At 31.3% G+C, this 20,464-nt stretch overlaps 1 protein-coding gene across 1 annotated transcript; it reads right to left on the bottom strand.

Moving 5' to 3' along the window:
• Nucleotides 1-13,978: 13,978 nt before the first annotated feature.
• LOC130982666 (auxin efflux carrier component 1) lies at nucleotides 13,979-18,421 on the bottom strand. The gene is made up of 7 exons (XM_057906714.1): nucleotides 17,637-18,421; nucleotides 16,780-17,558; nucleotides 16,451-16,703; nucleotides 16,245-16,330; nucleotides 15,092-15,249; nucleotides 14,470-14,546; nucleotides 13,979-14,327 (listed from the first exon to the last, which is right to left on the bottom strand). Exons 1-7 carry the CDS (start codon nucleotides 18,065-18,067, stop codon nucleotides 14,261-14,263), a joined length of 1,851 nt encoding a protein of 616 aa, XP_057762697.1. The 5' UTR covers nucleotides 18,068-18,421; the 3' UTR covers nucleotides 13,979-14,260.
• Nucleotides 18,422-20,464: the final 2,043 nt, after the last annotated feature.

The following is a 20,464-nucleotide window of genomic DNA, read 5'->3' as shown; positions in this document are numbered from 1 at the left end:
TAACTCATATTGGGCCAAAAAATAGCCTATTGTACACATTGTACAAATACTCCATTGACTCCATAGCGGGATTCTATTCATTATTATCAACTTATCAATCATCATTCAAACATCATCTAGCATTCTATTTTCATCATAACAATAATCAGTTAATCACCAACAAATTCTCAATCCATATCAACAATTATCAGTAAAGGTACTAAGTATTTAACATACTCTATCATTCCAGCATATCCTAGGGTCATCTAGCCTAAGTCTTCGCAAGACATTATGTATTAAATACGAAAAACCAAAATCATACCTTGACTGATTTCCTCGTATAACCCAAGGCAACACAATTAAGTAAGCTCACAAGCCTCCAACACCCAAAATTCTGCAACCAAGACTCAATCAACTCTAATGATTCCAGCCACCAAGGGCTTGTTCCAAGAGCTCCAATTCACCGAATCAAACTCCAATTTAACATAAATTCAATCTAATTCATACAATTCACTAAATTAGCACTAAGGTATACAAAATTGGACAAACCACAACAGTTTAGAGTTTTCTTATCTTACCCATTGATAATTGGAATATAATCAAATAATTATCCAATATTAGATTGCACCTAAACCACTAAAATCATCAAAATCACTCAAAACTCAAACTAATTTAGTGAAGAAAGGGGGCACAGAGAACTGGAAGCGAATTACAGAGAGACTTACCACTTTATTGGATAGAATTGAAGAGGACTTCGAGACAAACGCATGGCCACAAATGGCTCGTCAATCAGAGCTCCGGATTGAAAGTTACAGAAGATTGAATGTTGGAGTGAATAGTGAACAAAGGGTTTGTGTTTCTTGCTAGCTCCCTCTCTCACCGTGAACTGAAATGAATAATGGTGAAGGAGGCTGAATGTTTAGCTTGTATGTGGGTTGTGGCTATAGGCTTGGGTCCATTTGGGTCTGGTTCGATCGGTTCGGCCTGTTTGGTCTAATTTTCGGCCAAATTCTTTAAAATTAGTGTCATAGTTCTTATTTTAATTAGTTCTACCTCATTAAACTATAAAATTCATATTTCTAATTTTTTCAAATAATTATTAATTTATTGACTAATCATCTATTAATTTTGCGAGTTTTACATAGTAATTTGGCACTCTCTAGGTAGGGCACGATATAATCATGCATTATCATCTTTTATTGTCTATGAATGCTCTTTATACATCTAGTTGGCTGAGAAAATAAAAATATAAAAATCACAAGTTAACAAGTTATAATAACAACAAACAAATTATATTGAGAGTTACTAAAAAGTCTATAAACTTAATTTTTAACGTAAGATGCCTAATTAGAAGACTTCATTATTATCCCTAATAGATTGACATCAAATTTATAATTTACCAACGCTAACATCCTTCATATTCATGTAATAATATCAACATTCTCTAAATATTTTAAACCTTAATAGAGATAAAGAACCAATATCTACTAATCACATGATTAGTTAAATTTCATAAGAAAAAATTTCTAACACATGAATACACTTATACTTAGTTACTAATAGCTAACATACTATCCCATTAGATGTGAAATTAAATTAATTTCATCAACTAAATAAATTAGATAAACGTGTTCACGCAATACTGTTTAAACAGTACATATCCACTTCATTGCCAACTATCTTTTTTCAAAAATCCTTCTGCCCCCTTCTATGTTGTCAACCTCCCTGCTACGCCGGCCTCCGCCACTTGTAGAACCTTTCTCTACCACTAACTTTACCGTGCTCTGCCTCTGACTGCACCTTAAACCATCCCTTTTAACATTGTGCTTTGCCTCGCCACTTAATGCACCAGAATCGTCTTTCACCACCGTAGACCCACTCCTCTTCACCAATTTGCTACTCATCTAAAGTTACTTTGCGGTAACAACAGTGAAAAATGGCAAAAAAAGGTTAATCGCTAGAAGGTATTCAGCTTCTTCTTCCCACATAAATTTCGCCAGTCTCATATGCTTTGCTTTTAACATATAAATCGCGTCATCCCTCTTAGCTTTATCATTTCACATGTTAATCGCACCACCTTTTTGTGTTTTAAGCTCAAAACACGTAAAACCTGGTATCTTGAGATGATTTACGTGTATAACTAAACCATCATCCCCTTCGGATGATTTATGCTCATTTTTTGGAAGAAGTTGCAAGCATAAATCATTTCATGTTGTAGTGTATAACTAATGTAAACCTTAGTTGTCTGGAACAATTTATATAAAATATTGAAAAAGGGGATTTGCATGTTAGATTCTGGTTTAGAGAATTCATGTAATTTTGGCTTCTCTTTATTTTATTTAAATAAAAAAGCCCACAAATAATCCAGTCTCAGTATGCCTTTTTTTTTGAAAAAACATAAATTAAGATCAGCTAATTTGTTTTAGAAAAGCACAATCGATCCCGTTCATTTCGGTTTTTAACGTTTTTTCTTAAAAGAAATCTCCCTTGGCAATTACAATTTTTTTTTAGTAAAATCTCTTTTTAACCTCGATCATTTTTCAATTTAGACAACGCACACCTTAACGATTGGAAAATGACAATCTATCCCTTGTCCTTCCTTTTTAATAGACGCATAAGCACTTCTGTGATAATATTTGACAAAGGATGACGAAAAATACTTACGTATGATGTAACTTATATGACCTAGCTTTCATCAGTCCTACATGGATGATAACCATTTGATTGGGACTGTTTAACTCCTACAAAATCATTAAAACGATGTCTAGTAAACACCCAACTCGGTCCTTGTCTATTTTCATGAAGGACAAAACGATTCCTGTCCATAAAAAAGGAACACTTCGTTCCTCAACCTTTTTATTCTATGACAATATGATCCTTCTGTTAAAATATCTGTTAAATAGTAACGAAAATTAATTTTGTATGAGTTTTATTTGTAATTTGTAGGATTTTTAAACTCCAACAATTAAGTTTTTTTTGAAAAATTCGTCCGCCAATGGTTGTCAAGTGGAGTAAGACCATTGACAGAAATGATATCGCAACGAAAAAAGTAATTGCAGTAGGAAGACCTTCTAAAGAGAAAAAATGGCATTGAATAATAAATGAAACAAAAGAACATTAATGTTGATGGTATTGGTATTAGTGTTGATGACGGTAGAGGAGATAATGATGATGATAAATTATGATTACACAACAGAAATAATAGAGGTAGAAGTGATAATGATGAGAATGAGGAAGGTGGTGGTAGTAGTGGTCAAAGAATTAGTCATATTGTTGAAAAGAACTCTGTGGGGTTTAAAACCCCCTCCCTCCCCCCCTCCCCCCACAAATTACAAATAAAATCCTCACAAAACTAATTTTCGTTACTATTTAACAAAATTTTTAACAGAGAAATTGTATTGACTAAAATGAAAAGATTAAAGACCAAAGTGTCCCTTTTTTTTTATAGGAATCATCTTGTCATTCGTGAAAATGAACAAGGACCAGATTTGGTCTTTATTCAAACGATGTCTCAATCAAACATTTATCATCCCTTTGCAATGTCTTTGTAATGACTATAGGTAATAAACAATTCTAATCAAATAGTTATCATCCATGTAGGACAGGTGAAGATTAGATCATACAAGTTAACGTCACACATAAGTATTTTTTGCTATTTTTTGTCGAAAATTCTCATAAAAAGATTCATATGTCTAATAAAAAAAGAATAAGAGGTAAATTGTCATTGTCCAATCGTTAAGGTGCGAGTAGTCTAAATTAAAAAAAAAAAGATAGAACCAAAAAAAGAGTTTTACTCTTTTTTTTTCCTTTTGAAAAATTATGAATTGCGCCCTATGTTTTGTTTGGCTTTTTATAAATCATCACATATTTTAAAATATCCTAGAAAACTACTATTTAAAAAAAATCACAAAACAAACCCCAATATCTTTTATTTTTTGCCAGAGGCTTGCACTCTATTTAATTTGGTAAGTTTCACACTAAATGTCTAAATGAGGTCCTCTCGGAGTCAAACCATATTATGGTGTTAGTTAGTTAATACCTAAGTAGTTAAATAAGTAAAAAAATCGCATTTTCATTAACAGTTATAATTCGAAAAAAATTTAACAAGGAAGCTAACCATTATCAGCCACTATTACTTAATTTTATTCTTAATTCGCGACAAATGAACTTCAAAAATGACATATCAAAAGAATATATAAATAATCTCATTAAAAAAATCTGAAAATAAAACAAAATACCCAAAGTCAGTGATGATTTTGTTAGAAGTAAAAAAAAAAAGGTAATATGTGTTTAAAATTAAAGTCACATCTTAATAAATGTGAGTAAAGAAGTAAGTGATTAGAAAAAATCCTATTAAAATTAACATCAATAAATAAATAAAATAAAATGTCCAATGTAAGGTAATATAAATTGTTGAAGAAGAGTAGAGAAAGGGAGGTAGAAGAAGAGAGAGAATAAAAGATTTTTTGGTGAGTGATTATAGTTTTATATTTAACAACAGCATGGAGATATTTGTGTACAAGATATTTATACACAACTTCTACACTTAATGAGCTGGATGGTTAGTTACAATAAGTGTAGCAAGTCTCTAACAAAAAATTTTTACATTCTTCTAATTGCTAACTGCCTTTCAACTTCTAGATGCTTTGCTGAGTCAGTATGTTATACAATTCTTTCATACTTCTTTAACTGTACTTACATCAATTCTGCTATTTTATGGATTTGTGACCTTGGTCTCTTTCAGTTACCCTGAGTTTAGTTTTGAGCTGCAAAAATTGTGGTGCTAAAAGTGGCTTAGTCAGTGTATCAACAATTTGATCTTGAGTTGGGATATGCCGAATGGTAATTTTCTTTTAGGTGACATAGTCTTTGACAAAGTGGAGGTTCAACTCAAAGTGCTTGCTCTTACTGTGTAGCACAGGATTAGCAGCTAGTAGTACTGCACTCTGGCTGTCACAGTATAGGTTTGGTATGGCTGTACATACCACATGTATTTCAGCAAGAAGATTTTAGATCCATATAATTTCAGTTAGCCCTGCAGCAAGACTTCTATACTCTGCCTCTGTGAAACTCCTGGAGACTGTTGTTTGCTTTCGACTGGACCAAGAAACAAGATTTGGTCCTAGGTACACACAAAAGTCATTTGTTGATTTTCGGTCATCTACGTCACTTTTTCAGTCCGAGTCACAGAACCCGTAAAGTCTGCAATCTTTTGATTTCTGGAATCGGAGACCATGATGAACTGCTCCAGCAAGATAGCGTAAAATTTGCTTTACTGCCTTCCAATGACTTTCAAGAGGACAATGCATGAATTGAGCGACCTTATTGACGGCATAAGAGACTTCAGAGCGTGTGATTGTAACATACTGGAGCCCACCAACAAGGGATTGATACAAAGCCGGCTTGAAAAAGGGTTCTCCTTCATGGTTTGAGAGCTTCAGACCAGAGGTCATGGACTCATGGGAGTGGGCATAGGTTTTGCATTGAACATTTCAGCTTTGTGGAGAAGGTCTGTGATGTATTTGGTTTGTGAGAGATGATACAATGTCATGAAATCACTCATCCCAAAAGCTTAAGCTGATAGGAGAAGATAGTACTAATGATTTTATCTCTAACATTTCCCCTCAAGAAAGAGCCTCCTTTTTTGGGTTTGCTTGATTTGCTATTTTTTTTTTACTTTTTGGAGTTCACCAAAAATCGAACTCTTGACCTTGCAGACATAGAGCTCTGATACCATCTAAGTTAACAGAAACTGTTGAAGAAGAGCAGAGAAAGAGAGGTACAAGAAAAGAGAGAGAATGAAGGATTTTTTGGTGAGTGATTATAGTTTCATATTCAATAACAGCATGGAGATATTTGCGTACAGGTATTTATACACAGCTTCTACACTTGATGAGCTGGATAGTTAGTTACAACAAGTGCAACAAGTCTCTAACAAAAAGCTTCTACACTCAGGAGTGGATCCTCTCCAGTGAAGAAAAAACTGAATGGTGTCAATTGTGATCTCTCACCCTTCAATACTCTCTCTCTCTCTCTCTCATATTTAAATTTGGCCCCACTTATAAAGTTAATGGTGAAAGATCACACTGCATTTTCTCAAGTGTTAAAAAAACTGGAGAGAATCTATTTCCTTCTACACTCTTCTAATCTCTAATTATCTTTCAGCTTCTAGATACTTTGCTGAGTCAGCATGTTATACAATTCTTTCATACTTCTTTAACTGTACTTACATCCAAAGTTAATGATATTTTTGTTGAAAGTTATAAGAGATGAGTAATATGTGTTTATAATTAAAGCTATATTTTGTAAATGTGAATGAAACAAAATATGAATTAAAAAAATACTTTTAACAAAAAAACCCAAAAATTAACTATAAAAATTACTTCCTATAAATACTTCACCTGAGAATAATAAAATCTTAAACACTTGATATAACAGAACCAAAATTTCCAAGCATGTGGTCTTAACTAGCTAATATTTCCATCCAAATATTATTGTGTGACATATTTTAAGAAAAATGTTAGAGGACTATTAAAATTGATTATTTTTTATTATTAATTAATTAATAATATTTAAAAATATTAGCTAAAATATATTGTTGAATTATTAGATTAAAAAAATTTGAATCGATAGCAAAAAATAATAGACAAAAATAATAAATTTTAATGATTTATTAATTTTTTTATATTCTAGCTTATATCTTGGAGCAGAGAAATGCCCGAAAATTTCCACATTATTCAACTTGAGCAATGATTCAACGTTTTGCAATATTAAGCAATTTTGGATATTCTTCTTCCAAGGGATCTAGGAGTAGCAGCTAGTGGTGGTGGTGTAGGATTGTAGTCTACTCATAATAAAGCAACTGAATCTTGCTTGCTCTTGTGGGTTATGTCAAATTCATGTAAAAAGTGTTTGGCACCATTGTCTACATTTGCTGCGCCAAACTACTAATTTGAAGAGAAATAGGTTAAGCTTGTTTATAGAGATAGGATATTAAGACAGAAATATAAAATTGTATTTGATAAAAAAAACATGGATAGAAATAATGTATTTAGAGATATTAAATTAGTGTATTTTGTATCTATTCTGACAGGAAGGACACGAAGACACTAATAAGAGATATAATTTATTTTTTATTTTTTTATTATTCTTGTTAATTTTTATAATTATATTTTTTATTATTATATTTTTTGTCTCAAACTTTTTAAATAAAAAAAATAAAAAAAAATTAGATTTTCATAATTTATTCTAATTTATCACCAAACAAAACATAAGAATACAAAAATTTGTATTTATATCTTTTATGTCTTATTTTCAGTATTTTGTCTTGTTTTATATTTAAAAACAAACACAGTTATAGTTATTGATGGTGTGTAAAATTTAAAATAAAAACTAGAGGAGCACTATGTTTTGGGTTCTAAACTAAATTTAGTTTTAGAAATCAAATAAGAAATCAACTACTTTCAGTTAATATATCAGCTAATTTTTTTAAATTTTTCTTTTTTTTTTAAATCTTAAATTTTAAACTTTAACCCTAAATGTTAAATTCTCCCAAAAAATAAAGTTAAAAAAATAATTTTATAATAAAAAATTGGGTAATATTTACTTAAAAAGTTCTTCACACATATGTAATTGCAGACTTAATTCTTATTTTATACTTTATGATAAAAATTCACTATTGTGCAATAACATGATGGTATTTTCTTAATTGCAGAATGACACATATAAATGCACTATGCACTATATATTATTGAAACGTCAATAGCATAATTATCTTCAATTTGATTCTTATATATATTATTCATTGAATTAGAAAAGTGACGTACGATGTTCCCTAATAAATCCCGAAAACAAATTAAACAAGATGAATTTATCATATGTATTTATATAATTATGAATAGCATTGGAGTGGAATCTTGACCTATTCCAATAGTGGGGGATATATGAACCAGTGAGATAAATACAAATAATACAAATAATAATGCACTGACAAATATGCACAATGAAAGGGTGACATGTTATGGTTCCACACTGCACTCTTTACCCCCTTAACCCATGCTATTGCCACCCCACTGTCATTCATATATCACACTCCATGAATTTAAGAACCTTCCATGTCTCTCACCCTCTCATCTTATTATTAGGTAGGGACTATATATTAATTCTTACCCTTCCATTCAAACATCTCATGCTAACTAATCAGAAATTGTGTCACCATTTCGCTTTATGTATTAGATATTAGATAACGTAGTGTGGCTCTTATTTAAAATAAGGTTATAGACTTATATATCAAATTAATGTTATTGATTGAAATTAGATATAGTTCAACTACTTAATATATGATACATACAAAATAAATGTATTATTATTATTACTTAACTAATTAAGAAGTCTTTTTGGTGATTACACTAATTAAGTAAGAGTTTAATTTTAATAATATGGTTCTTAGAACATTTTTATTAATAGAGTGTTTTTAGAGTATTACTTTTGATATTTTCAAGAAATAAATTGATTTATAATTGAAATTTATATTGAAGTTGATATATGAAATAAAATCAGTATCATCTTATTAGAGATATGGTATCATTTTGATGAAAAACTAATAAAATTTTAATATTCGTATAATTATGTTGATAAAATAATTAAAAATAATATAAAACTTTAAATAAACTAAGATTATGTATTACAGAAACAAATTTTGCTTTAAATTTTAAACTACTATTTATAATATATAGTTTCATAAATATTATTATAAAATTTAAGATAAAATTAAAATTAGAACTAATATTAAAAATGTTCTTAGTATAATTAAAAAAGTTTTAGGTGTATAATGACAGAAATAATACTCAAATAAAATTCCACTTCATAAAATGTGCAGTGATCATTTGGTATCAATTTATGTGCATTGTACGCCTCTCATAATTGCAACCCTCATCTTCTATATATATTTAACAGTATATGTTTTATATACTCTGAAAAATCATTATTATTACTAGCTACTAACAATAAAATCTAAATATATGTAACAAAGGAAGCATGTCAATGCTATCTACTATACTTATTAGGTGCTCATTGCTCATTAGTTAATTAAACTTAATGTATGCATTCAGTTTATGTAGGTTTATTTCATTAGCTTTCTTTTAAATTAGGAAAAGTATAGGGAGCCAATAGTTTAAGCGTACAATGTGTATAATGAAAGTTTAGAAAGTATTAGAGATATAATCATTAGTGTTACATTGTCCTGTTAGGTTACATTTTTGGGATGAGTGAGTTCATGACATGGTATTAGAGTTCTAGATCCGGAAGGTCAAGGGTTCGATCCTTGGTGAACTCTAAAATTAACTTAAGTTTTTAGGATGAGATGTTTATTATCCCTGGTGTTCGGATGGTTATTCTGGATAGTATAAGTGATGTTCATTTTATTCATGGACCAAAGGTTTAGCCCATTGTACACATTGTACACTTAGGCCATTGGCTCCCTAGCACTACCCTTTAAATTATATTTAATTAAGTTTAACAAAATCAAAATAAGGAAGTGTACAGGTATTAAATCAACTAGAGTTAATATAAATTACATTACACGATGAGATACTTAACTACTTTACCAATGAATAATGGGGACAGATAGATTGCTTAATTAAGAACAACCCTGTCTCTAGGTTTCTATTAAAAATAGTTTAGATTATTAGAAGGGTTAAACTAAAAAGGTGTGATGCAATTAGAAAGCACCAAATAGAAACGAAGAGTGAAAAGGAAAGGTGTGACAAAAAGGCAATGTGTGTATAACTAAAAGAATATAGAGGAAGGAAGAAAGGAGCAAGAGGAAAAGAGTGAGAGCAAAAAATAAAGTAGTAGAAACTTTAGATCATGAATGTTGTCTCCAATATTCCAAAGCTGTCTATTTCAAATCAAAATCCCTATCTTCTAGCGGGGTCCCTTTTAGCACTTCATTAACTTATTTCTTCAAAAGGAAAAAAAATATTAAATAATTAGTTTTGTTTATTTGAAAAATTTAAAATATTTTTAATTTTTTAATTCATGTGTATAATTAAAATTGGAAAATTATTTAAAACTGGAAATAAAAATACTAAATATATAAAACTTTAGTAAATTAATTATTTTATTTGTTAGTTATTAGTTGTTAAATATATACCTCAATATCATTTAGGTGAAAAATGATAACTACTTTCTTCAACGTACCGCAGCTACTTGATAGGAAGTGCACTAAAAAAATCACTGCTTGTGATAAGATATGTAGGCACTAGTTTTAATTAATATAAATTATATATAAGAGAAAAAAATTCTTAAAAAAATGGTAATCTAGTGATTATCTCGTTAGATTCTGTTGGGTATTAAGTATGGTGAAACAAGTGAAGAAAAATCAGAGATGGGCGGGAGCCAATGAACGAAAATGAAAGGTATAGAGAGAATGTTGTTATGATTATGATTAGTAAATAGTTAATATTCAAATTCATCTCAGAAATTATACTTGTATTTTAATTTGGTTTTTAAAATTTTAATTTATTTATTTTAGTCTCTTAATTTGACATTTGTAACTCACGTTAATTTTTTATTCTATTTTATTACAAAATATTAAAGGCGTACTAAGATGGATTAATAATTATTTTGTTAGATTTTCTAATAACTATCTGATATGGTAATTGAAAATTTTTATCTCAATTTACTTTTTAAAAAGTCTTTAAAAACCTTAACTGAAATTAGGATTTGAATTTTAAATGCTTTATAAAGAGCACATTGAGGTAAAAAAAAAATTTTAATTGCCGCTTTAGATAGCTGTTAGAAAATCGAATGAGGTAGTTATCAATTCATCTCAACATATTATTAATGGTTTTGTGACAAAAATAAAGTCAAAGACTAATGTGAGTTGCCAATAATACTAAGTTGAAGAATCAAATTGAATAAATTAAAATTTTAAAAATCAAATTTAATTATAAGTATAACTTCAACAACTAATTTAAATATTTACTCAATTAATGAATAATCTTACAAATAGTTAAGTATATATATTAGAGATTTAACAAAACTCTATTCTCTAATGATTGTTGTAATTTGCGAACTTGCAATCCATTATACGGGCGATCATCATGTAAGTTACCATTAAGGATGAATTATTTGATCTTCCAATTTTTTGGTTATATGTCTTTATGATTGTATTTGAAAAAAAAATTGAGACCGAGAAACATAAACTAAGAAATAAAAACTAAAAGATAAAGACTAAATTAAATTTTTATATTATACTTGATGTAAATTATATAACTGAATTATATCCCAATATTCTATTTAATTTAAAATAAATATGGAGAGTGAAATAACTAAAATTACTTAAATATCTTTATTAATAAAAAAAAAACTAACCCTATTCTCCTTTTCCTTTTTCCCTTTTTCGATCCCTCTGTTTCCCTTTACCTTATCTCCGTTCACTTCTTATTCCTCAAGACCACAAACCGTCTACCCTACTCTCGTCATACTCTCAATCTCTCATCACAAACTATCTCCTCTACTTCTTTGCAGTTAGGCATTTCATCCTCTTCTTAGACCCACGGACAAGCTTCCATCAACGACACCATCTCTTTTGCTGCCTCTCTTTCTCAGTCAATCTATTCATCTTTGTTGTTTCTACTTGCGGTGCCATTAGTCTTTGTCATTATCGTTGTTGTTCTTCTTCTTCGCGGTGTCATTCATCTCATCGCAACACTACTTCATGTTCGTCGTCGTTGTCGTTGCTTCTCTCCATGCTTGTTATCTCTCTCTGGTCACTAGGAGTATTTGCGGTGAAATTTGGTTCGATTATTTAGAAAAAATTCATCTGATCCAATCGTTTATTAAAACTGTGGTTTGGTTTGGTTCGATTTTTTATCGAGACTATCCGAATTAAATCAAACTAATTAAAATCAGTTTCATTTGGTTCGGTTCGGTTTATTCAATTTTTTCAATTAATTGAAACAAAAACCTGTCATACTATTTTACAAAGTCACTAACAATAATCAACCTGACTCAGAAATCACTAATAAATTACTAGAAGCACAACAAACTAAAATCATTAACAATTTTATAAAAACAACAAAAGCAGATGGAACAATAATCAATCTGACTTAGAAAAAATCAAAAAGCAAACAAAAAAGTAAGAAGAGATTGAATTAGAAATAAAACCAAACTGAATCAGAAAGAACAAATGAAATTAGAACAAAAACAAATTAGAATAGAATAAATTCAACAACCTATCAAAATTAACAGAATAAAAAATGTTAGTTGATTTCAGCTGCTGCATTTCTTCCCCCTTTCACCTCTTCCCCCAAATGCGCTAGTTGATTCCAAGCTCTAAAAAAGTAAATCCATTCAAAACAGTAAAATTATAACAGAATCATAAAAATCTTTAAAACTCAGAATGATACCAACAAAATAAAACCATAAAAATAGAAATTAAAAAATCAAAATCATAACAATAAACTTACAAACAGAACATAAAAAATTAGAATCATAGAGACAGAAATGAAAAAATAAAAATCCTAATAAATATAACAAAAAATAAATAGAAAAAGGAAATAAATAGAATAAAAATTAAACTGAAATCAATGAATCATATTCATACCTGAGGTTGAGACTCCATTGGAAGCTGGAAGATGCAGTGATGAAGGGGAGAAACGAAGCACCACGGCGGCACAGTGCTAAGAATGACACTGAAAACCACGCCATTGCTGCCTGCTGAGAACGACGACGCTGAGGAGCGAGAACGAAGCAGGTGCACCACAGCTATGGCAGAGAGAATGATGCACAAAGACTGAGAAGGACGACATTGAGAGAAGCAGTAAGCTCTACGCAGAGAGAAAGATTGAGAACGATGCAGAGAGAGAGAGAGACTGAGAACGATGAGGGTTGCGAGGCTAGGCAGCGACAACAGAGACAAGAGAGGAGTAAAGGTGGTGATTCTATGACAGGAGAGGCGAGTGGCAGCACGAATGTGTGTGTGCGACATGAACGACATGAATGAGTGGAAGAGAGGGAGAGAATGAGCACGGTATGAGGGTTAGGTTAAGTTGGGACATCTAAAATTGATCTAGATATTTACATTTACAGGTTCGATTTGGTTTGGTTCAGGTCTTTGAAATCAGAACCGAAAATCGAACCGAACTAAATAAAAAATTGCAATTTTCATTTTTTGGATTTTTAGTTTTCAGTTTATTTGATTATCAGTTTTTTTGGTTCAATTGTTCGATTTTGTTTGAATTGGATCAATTTTAAACATTTTTACTGGTCATCAAATATAATATTGAGTCTCAATTCTCCAGTTTCAATCCTAATTTTTAGAAACAAACGCAGTGTAACAAATTTTATTATAAGATAATTAAATATAGAAATCATTATAAGATAAATTAATCTACTTTTGAAAACAATAGAAGAATTAATCCATTTGAAGATAAGATTTTATCAATGACTTTTAGAGCAATAAAAATTTATTGAAGAATAAAATATTTGATCTAAAATTTTTTGAAAACCAATTCGAGTGGTTGTATTGATTTATTTCCCATGAAACAATATGGATCGTTGCAAACTTGCAACGCTTGACACTTTTGGCCGCTTAACGAGTTTTGCTTTTATAGGTTAACTACTTTTTCTTTGTTCAAAATTTGAAGATAGATTTTACTATTTCTCATGTAACATATATACACTATTTTTTTTCCCCTAACAGAGAACGTTTCTTTTACCTTGACAATTGTGTGGAACGGGTAAAATAACGAAGGATTAAAAAAATAGTAGGAGCTTATATATTTAGAAAAACCGATCACATATAGAATATACACTTCCTTTCAACAAAAGCTCCCATTGTTTTTTTTCCTTTTCCAATCTTCAATTCTTCATTTAATGAGTACTAAATTAAATATGGAATCCGATGACAATATAATAATTAAAATTTAACGACATAACCATTTTGTAAACTAAATTAGCTACAAACATTGATTTTACATCTTTTACTAAATAATTAAGGAAGAAAAAAAAAAGGGCAATTCATTCAAGAGGGGGAAAAAAAAAGAGACAATAATAAAATTAAAATCTCATCCTGGGTTTCCTACTATTGAATTCTCTGGTGATGCTTCTTTTTTTCTCTCTCTATTCTTTAGAACTTGTTTCCTTTTTGGTTTTGTTTCTCTTTCTCTGATGCTCTCCTCTACAAGCCTCAACCGAGCTTTTAGTTTTGATTTGAATGGATGCATGTCACATGTTGAATCTAATGCATGTTCCATCATCATGTTCCATAATTCACTCATAGCCCCATTAAGATGTAGTACACAAGTGTTATTGGCAATGCAATCAACATCCCAAAAATAACCCTGCATTCAATTTCGAGAAGCTCTATTGGTTAGCATAAAAAGAGTATAAATAAATACAAAAATAAATTTTAAAAATAATAAAATAAAATTCTCTTATATATTGAAAAAAAAAAAAGAGAAAGGGTTTATTTATTGTACTCACGCTGTGCTGAGAATATCAGGATGTACATTATATTCCTTTGCAAAGACAAATGGGACAATTCCTTGTGGTAGAGCTGCCTATAAAATTTTTGGAAATTAGATTCCAAACAAACCAAACATGTCATCAAACTCTTGTTTCAAATGTTTGTTGTTCTACAATCTTACTAACACTCAAGACATAAATTCTCATCAATGTTAAATAAATAATAACATTAAAGATCTTTTAATTTTATATTTGTTTTTGTCAGTCCACAGAGAGATAGGTAGAATTCCGATATTCATAAACTATATCATATAGTGTACTACTAGTACTAGTTAAATTTGAGCCAATGAAATAACATTTTTACTTTAGGTGGCAATAAAATAGCTTATCTTGGCAGAGGTAGACACATGTAATATTTTAATATGATTAATGCAGTAGAATTTCTTGGAGCCTATGAAATCAATATTGTTATTGGTTGTGGTAGGAGGGGACAGAAGAGAGAGAAAGTAGAGAATTTCTAAATTTTCATAAATAATGTAAAAATCTATTTTTTTTTAATTACTTATTTTTATTTACAGTAAATAATTTTAAAATAGAAATTAATAATAATAATAATAATAATCCAGAGAAACAAAGATACCTGTACAATGGCAACGTGTAAGAGAACACCTTTGAGTCCAACAGCAATGGAAGCAGCTGCCATGACAGCTGGACCTGTAAGGAATCTCACGGCCATGGCAAAAGCTGCTATGGAATTCCCACATGCTATGATCCTTGGTTGCAATGCCATGAACAGACCTGTGTTGTTGTGTATTTGTGTCATTCACCTCAAAAGCATATCAAACATAAACATATCCTAATCCAAAAGAAAACAGCCTTTGAAATTTAAATGAATAAATTATAGAACAAATGTCCTTTTCAATCTCAAAATATTTATTAAAAAAAAAAGTGTTTTTTTATTTTTCAAAAATTTTTAATCACAAAGCAATTATTTAAGTAATGGATCTAAGTAATTGTTATTATTAATTTAAGTGGTCCCTAATACATTAGCATATCAGACTATCATTTACAAAGACCAATTAAATCAATTACTTGAATAATTATAGATTAATCGAAAATTTTTGAATTATAAAGAGACATTTTATATTTCAAATAAATAGTTAAGCATCGAAAATGACATTTATTTTAAAAATGTATCATTTTTATGAAATGTAAAATTAATTTTAAGATAAGAATTAAATAAAGAATTTATGGGTAATCTCTACAACAAAGCATGCAAGTAAGTGTCACACTTTGTTGTGTTCTCTCTCCCACAGAAACACAAACATACCGAGTCAGTCAATCCTTTTGTGAAAGACCTTTCATCATCATGACCACCACCACCCCGCACAACACACAACACAGGCTTGTGCAAAAAGTGATCACAAAAGAATGAAAAAGGTTCATAAAGGAACCAACACATTATCATAACACTACACTACACTACACTCTCTTTCTTTTTCTTTTTTTTTTTTTGCTTTTTATTCTCTCTGGTTATCATGCACTATTATTTCATTTTCCCTTTCTTGATTGCTTGCTTGCTTTCTCAAACACAGCATTTATTGATAATTATAAATAATCATCAATCTTTAGAAATCTTTATACTCTCTCCATTTTTAACCTTTTTTCAAGCTAATTAAGAAAATGCCAGAACATGTTCAATTCTGTTTCTAACCTCTCTGAACACCTATCTAAAAATTAATTTTGCAAAATAAAAAGGAAGAGAAGAAAAAAGTATAACGTATAATACTGACCAAGACTAAACATGGCCATGCCAAGTCCAGCATCCGACAGAATAGAAATAGACTTTGCTATGATAGCAGGCATCTCAATATTCCACCTGCAAATTGAAGATTGAAGAATTAACAAGAAAGAAAGAATCAGTTTTAGTATTGTGATTGTAGAACAAAATAATGAGCAAGAAGCTATGGTAGAGATTTTCCATGAAAAGAAAATAAACCTGAATGAAATTAGAGACCAAGTGAGGCCAAAAAGACTAGAGTATGTGTTGGGATTCCTAATAAGCTTCCTCCAAACCATGATCAAAATAAGCCTTGTCATGACACTTGCTGGGGGCATTGTTTTCGCCTGTCCATCTACTCCAACCTTATCACCTTCAAGCTGGTTCATTTCCCTATCAATCCCTCTGTTCCCAAAACTGAATTCATCTTTGTCCAAATACTCCTCTTGATTCTCCCTGTGATGATTCTCCACTGCATCATCATAATCAAATAAAGTTATGGCGGAGCCTATTACAATTGAAAAATGAAGACATACGAAAGAACAAACCTTTTCCTGGGGATACAGTTAGCTTCACTTCTTTCTGATCATGGAGTCCATAATCATGGCCAGCACCACCAAACACATCAGAAACAGGTGAAGCACTTGAACTCCATACAAACATATGAAGATCCTCTTGCTTGTTATTTTGCGCTTGTCCATTAGGCCTCTTTGCATTTGCATTGGTATTCGCACTTGCAACAACGTTCTTGGACCCACCACCCGAAGCGGTAGTTGGAGAGAACATGCCAGGGTTGGGTGCAGGGTAATGTCCTGTTCCACCGGTTGCCGTTCCGCTACCATGGTAATGAAACTTGGGTTTGGCACCATCTTCGTCGTAGTTGGAAGGCCTTGGAGTGGGTCCTCTAGAAGTGGCGGACATTCCGTACACATCGTTGGCACCGAAGTTGGAGCTTCTTCCACCGGCCATCATGGAGTAGAAATCCGTGTGGTTGAAGCTTGATCCTCTGGGAGTGGGATTCCGAGAGGATTGCAGGGAGTAAATCTCGGCGTTGGTGAGGTTGGAAGGTCTCGGAGTTGTGGAGGACAGACCCTGAGACCTTCGTGAATAAATGTCTGACCTGGAGGCGTTTGATTTTCTGACGGTGACGTGGAGCTTTCCGTCTTCCTTGATCTCCGCCTCTGTCTCCAACGGCTGTCTTCCATCCAGTGACATCACGTCGGAGTCCACGTGGATGGAGACAATAGAGCCAGCGGTGTCAGGAAACTGCTCAGAAATAAGCATCCTAGCACCTCTAAACTCAAACATAAACAGCATCAACGTATACCTGTATAAAATCACTAGTATTAAAAATTAAGAATTAATTGCACATTGAAGAAGCTTACAAGTTCGTTACATGTATTACCAAATGATGCACTGAAGGACGACGATTTGGACCATGAGGCTGCCGGAGAAGTCACCGTACATGCCTTTAAGCAATGGGATGCCCATGACCAAGGTGTTAGGGAGGGTCGAGAGGGAGAAGAGTGTGATGGTCCATTCTAAGCAACCCTTCTTCGTGACGTTGCTCCAGATGGCCAGGACGACCAGGACGATGATCTTCTGGAGCGTGTCGGCGGCCAGGAATCGGAGGTTCATCTTGTAAGGGTTGTTGGAAGCGATGAAGTGGAAGGAGAGTAACGGAACGGCGAAGAGCGCCACGAATCGGTTGATACCGGAGCATTGGTCCGGGGAGAAGATCTTCCACCATTTGACTGAGCCGTAGGCCAAGATCATGGCCACGTAGAGCGGCACCATTGCCGTCATGACATGGTAGAAGTCTAGCAAGGTAATCATGGTCCCTTCTTTCTTTGTTACTACTATGAGAGATAAGTGTAAGGTGAAAGGAAGTGAAGAGAGAGAGATAAGGAATATATAGAAAGGTGTGGGGGGTTGAGGGTATCAAGTGGGGGTGGTGGTGGTGATGATGATGATGGTGATGGTGATGAAGAGCATGTGTTTTTGGGGGTTTGGGTTTCGAGAGTGGTATACAGCCGAAGAATACAGCAAATATTATTTGAGAGAGCTTTGAGGAGAGCGCTGCTGCAAGTGCAAGGCAAATAAAATGGGGTGAGTTAGGGGATATTTTTTTCGATTTTTTTTTCTTTTTTTTTTTTAATTTGTTGTTTTCCTTTTTGTTTTGGAGTGGGTTTATGTTTGGATTTGAGGATGGGGATATGGGGGGTGCTATTTGTAATTTGATAACTCTGTCATTAGAAGGAAAAATATTTATAAGGGGTTTGTGTTTGTGTGTGCCTCTCTTTTTTATTTTTTTATTTTTTTATTTTTTTCATTCTCTCTCTCTCTTGCCTTCTATGGGTCCTAAGATTGTCACAAAAAGCTTAGAAAAAGCATTTTGGGATGAGGTGGACCTGTCTCCAAGTGCTTGTTTTTGTAGTGTTATAACATTTGTAAAGAGACTCTTTTCCCCTGTATCCAGATTTTTTGAGGTTTTTTTTCTTCTAATATTTCTTCCTTGACATTATGAAATTCAGGAGTATTAATCCTTATTAGTTGTTTTGGTTTAAGAATTAGTCATTATTTTATTAACATATATATTATTAAATAATTATATTAAATATATACTAAAATCAATTATTAATATAAAATATTTATTAAAAATAATTTAAATAATATATATTTATATATATAAATACATATAATATATATGTAATAACTAATTTTAATAGTTAATTTTCATATTTATATAGCTTCTTTCATTACTAAAACATTTAAAATTATAGGGAAACAAATTGTTAAATCACTTTTCATGGAATTTAGTAAGGATATTAGCATTGCGAGCCTTCATTCAAAGAATAAGGTAAATATCATAAACAAATAAAAAACGTCTTTGTTTTGAAATAATTAAAATATAGAAATGGATATTGTCATTCACATGTATGGGTATTTTTATTGTATTTTTGTATGAATATATTTAAAAATGAATGTTATATTAAAATAAATATTAATATTTATTCTCTTAAATTTATTCATTTTTCTATTCCTCCAACAAAGGAAATTAATGATAGAAATAATTTTTTTAATTTATATATTAAGTTACAAGACACTCAGAACATGATACGAATAATAAAAAGAGCAATGCTAGAGGGCCAGCAATTTTTGTGATTGTTAGCCATTAACTAGCCATCAATGATGATTTGATGGTGTGAGATTGGTGTGAGATTTCATCCAATAGCTCACCTTCCTCTGCTGGTTACATGCTGGCCAAAATTTAATAAAACTGCTGGCCCCCTAGACTTTTCCTAATAAAAATACAAAAAATTTTCAAAAACTTAAACATTGAAAGAGATCATTATTGTTTGCAAGTTGAAGAAAAGTTCTAATTAAGGCCGTAACTACGACAATATCTCTATATACTCTGAGTTGCTTTAAGTTACCAAAATTGCTGACGGATGAAATATAAAAAGTGATATTTAATTTTTAGTGGGAACAAAAGATATGAAAAGAAAGATGCATTGGATAGGGTGGCAGATTTCAAGCAAACCAAAAGATTAGGGAGGCCATGACTTTAAAGACTTAAAAGTCTTCAACCTTGCAACGCTAGCCAAGCAAAGTTGGAGACTTTTAACTCAACCTAACCAACTGATTAACAAAATTTAAGTGCAAAATACTACATATATTCCAATTTCGTGAGAGCCGAGTCAGAAACAATCTATCATGGGAGTGGAGAAGTATAATTAAAGGACATAAAGTGATAGAAAAAGGATATATGTAAAAAATTGATAGAAGTAACACTATTAGTATTAAAAAAGATTCTTGGTACAAGAGTTCACAATAATTACAACAGTTTTAAATTTCTACACTAATTACTATCCAGAATAGGTATTTGATTTAATTCACTCAAATAGGCAACGGAATCAAGTTTTGTTCATAAACATTACCTTTCAGAAACAGCTACAGCAATTCTAAATACAAAAATCTATGAGGACGAAGATATAATCACCTGGCTGAAAGAAAAATCAGGTAGCTATTCGCAAGAATCTAGATACAAAGTAGTCTTTCATTTGTTCCATCCATCATCAGAATTATTCTTGCCTGCACAATGTTAAGATAAAAAGATCTAGTCAGATCTTTGAAAACTTAAATATCAACCAAAAATAAAGAATTTTCTATAAAAGTTTTTTCATGGGAGTTTAGCGATTAGGTAGAAGTTTCATGCTAAAATCTCATCAG

This window comes from Arachis stenosperma, chromosome 5, assembly GCF_014773155.1.
Source record: "Arachis stenosperma cultivar V10309 chromosome 5, arast.V10309.gnm1.PFL2, whole genome shotgun sequence".
Classification (NCBI taxonomy): domain Eukaryota; kingdom Viridiplantae; phylum Streptophyta; class Magnoliopsida; order Fabales; family Fabaceae; genus Arachis; species Arachis stenosperma.
Note: the sequence above shows the minus strand (reverse complement) of the source record. Positions and strands in the feature narration are given on the sequence as shown.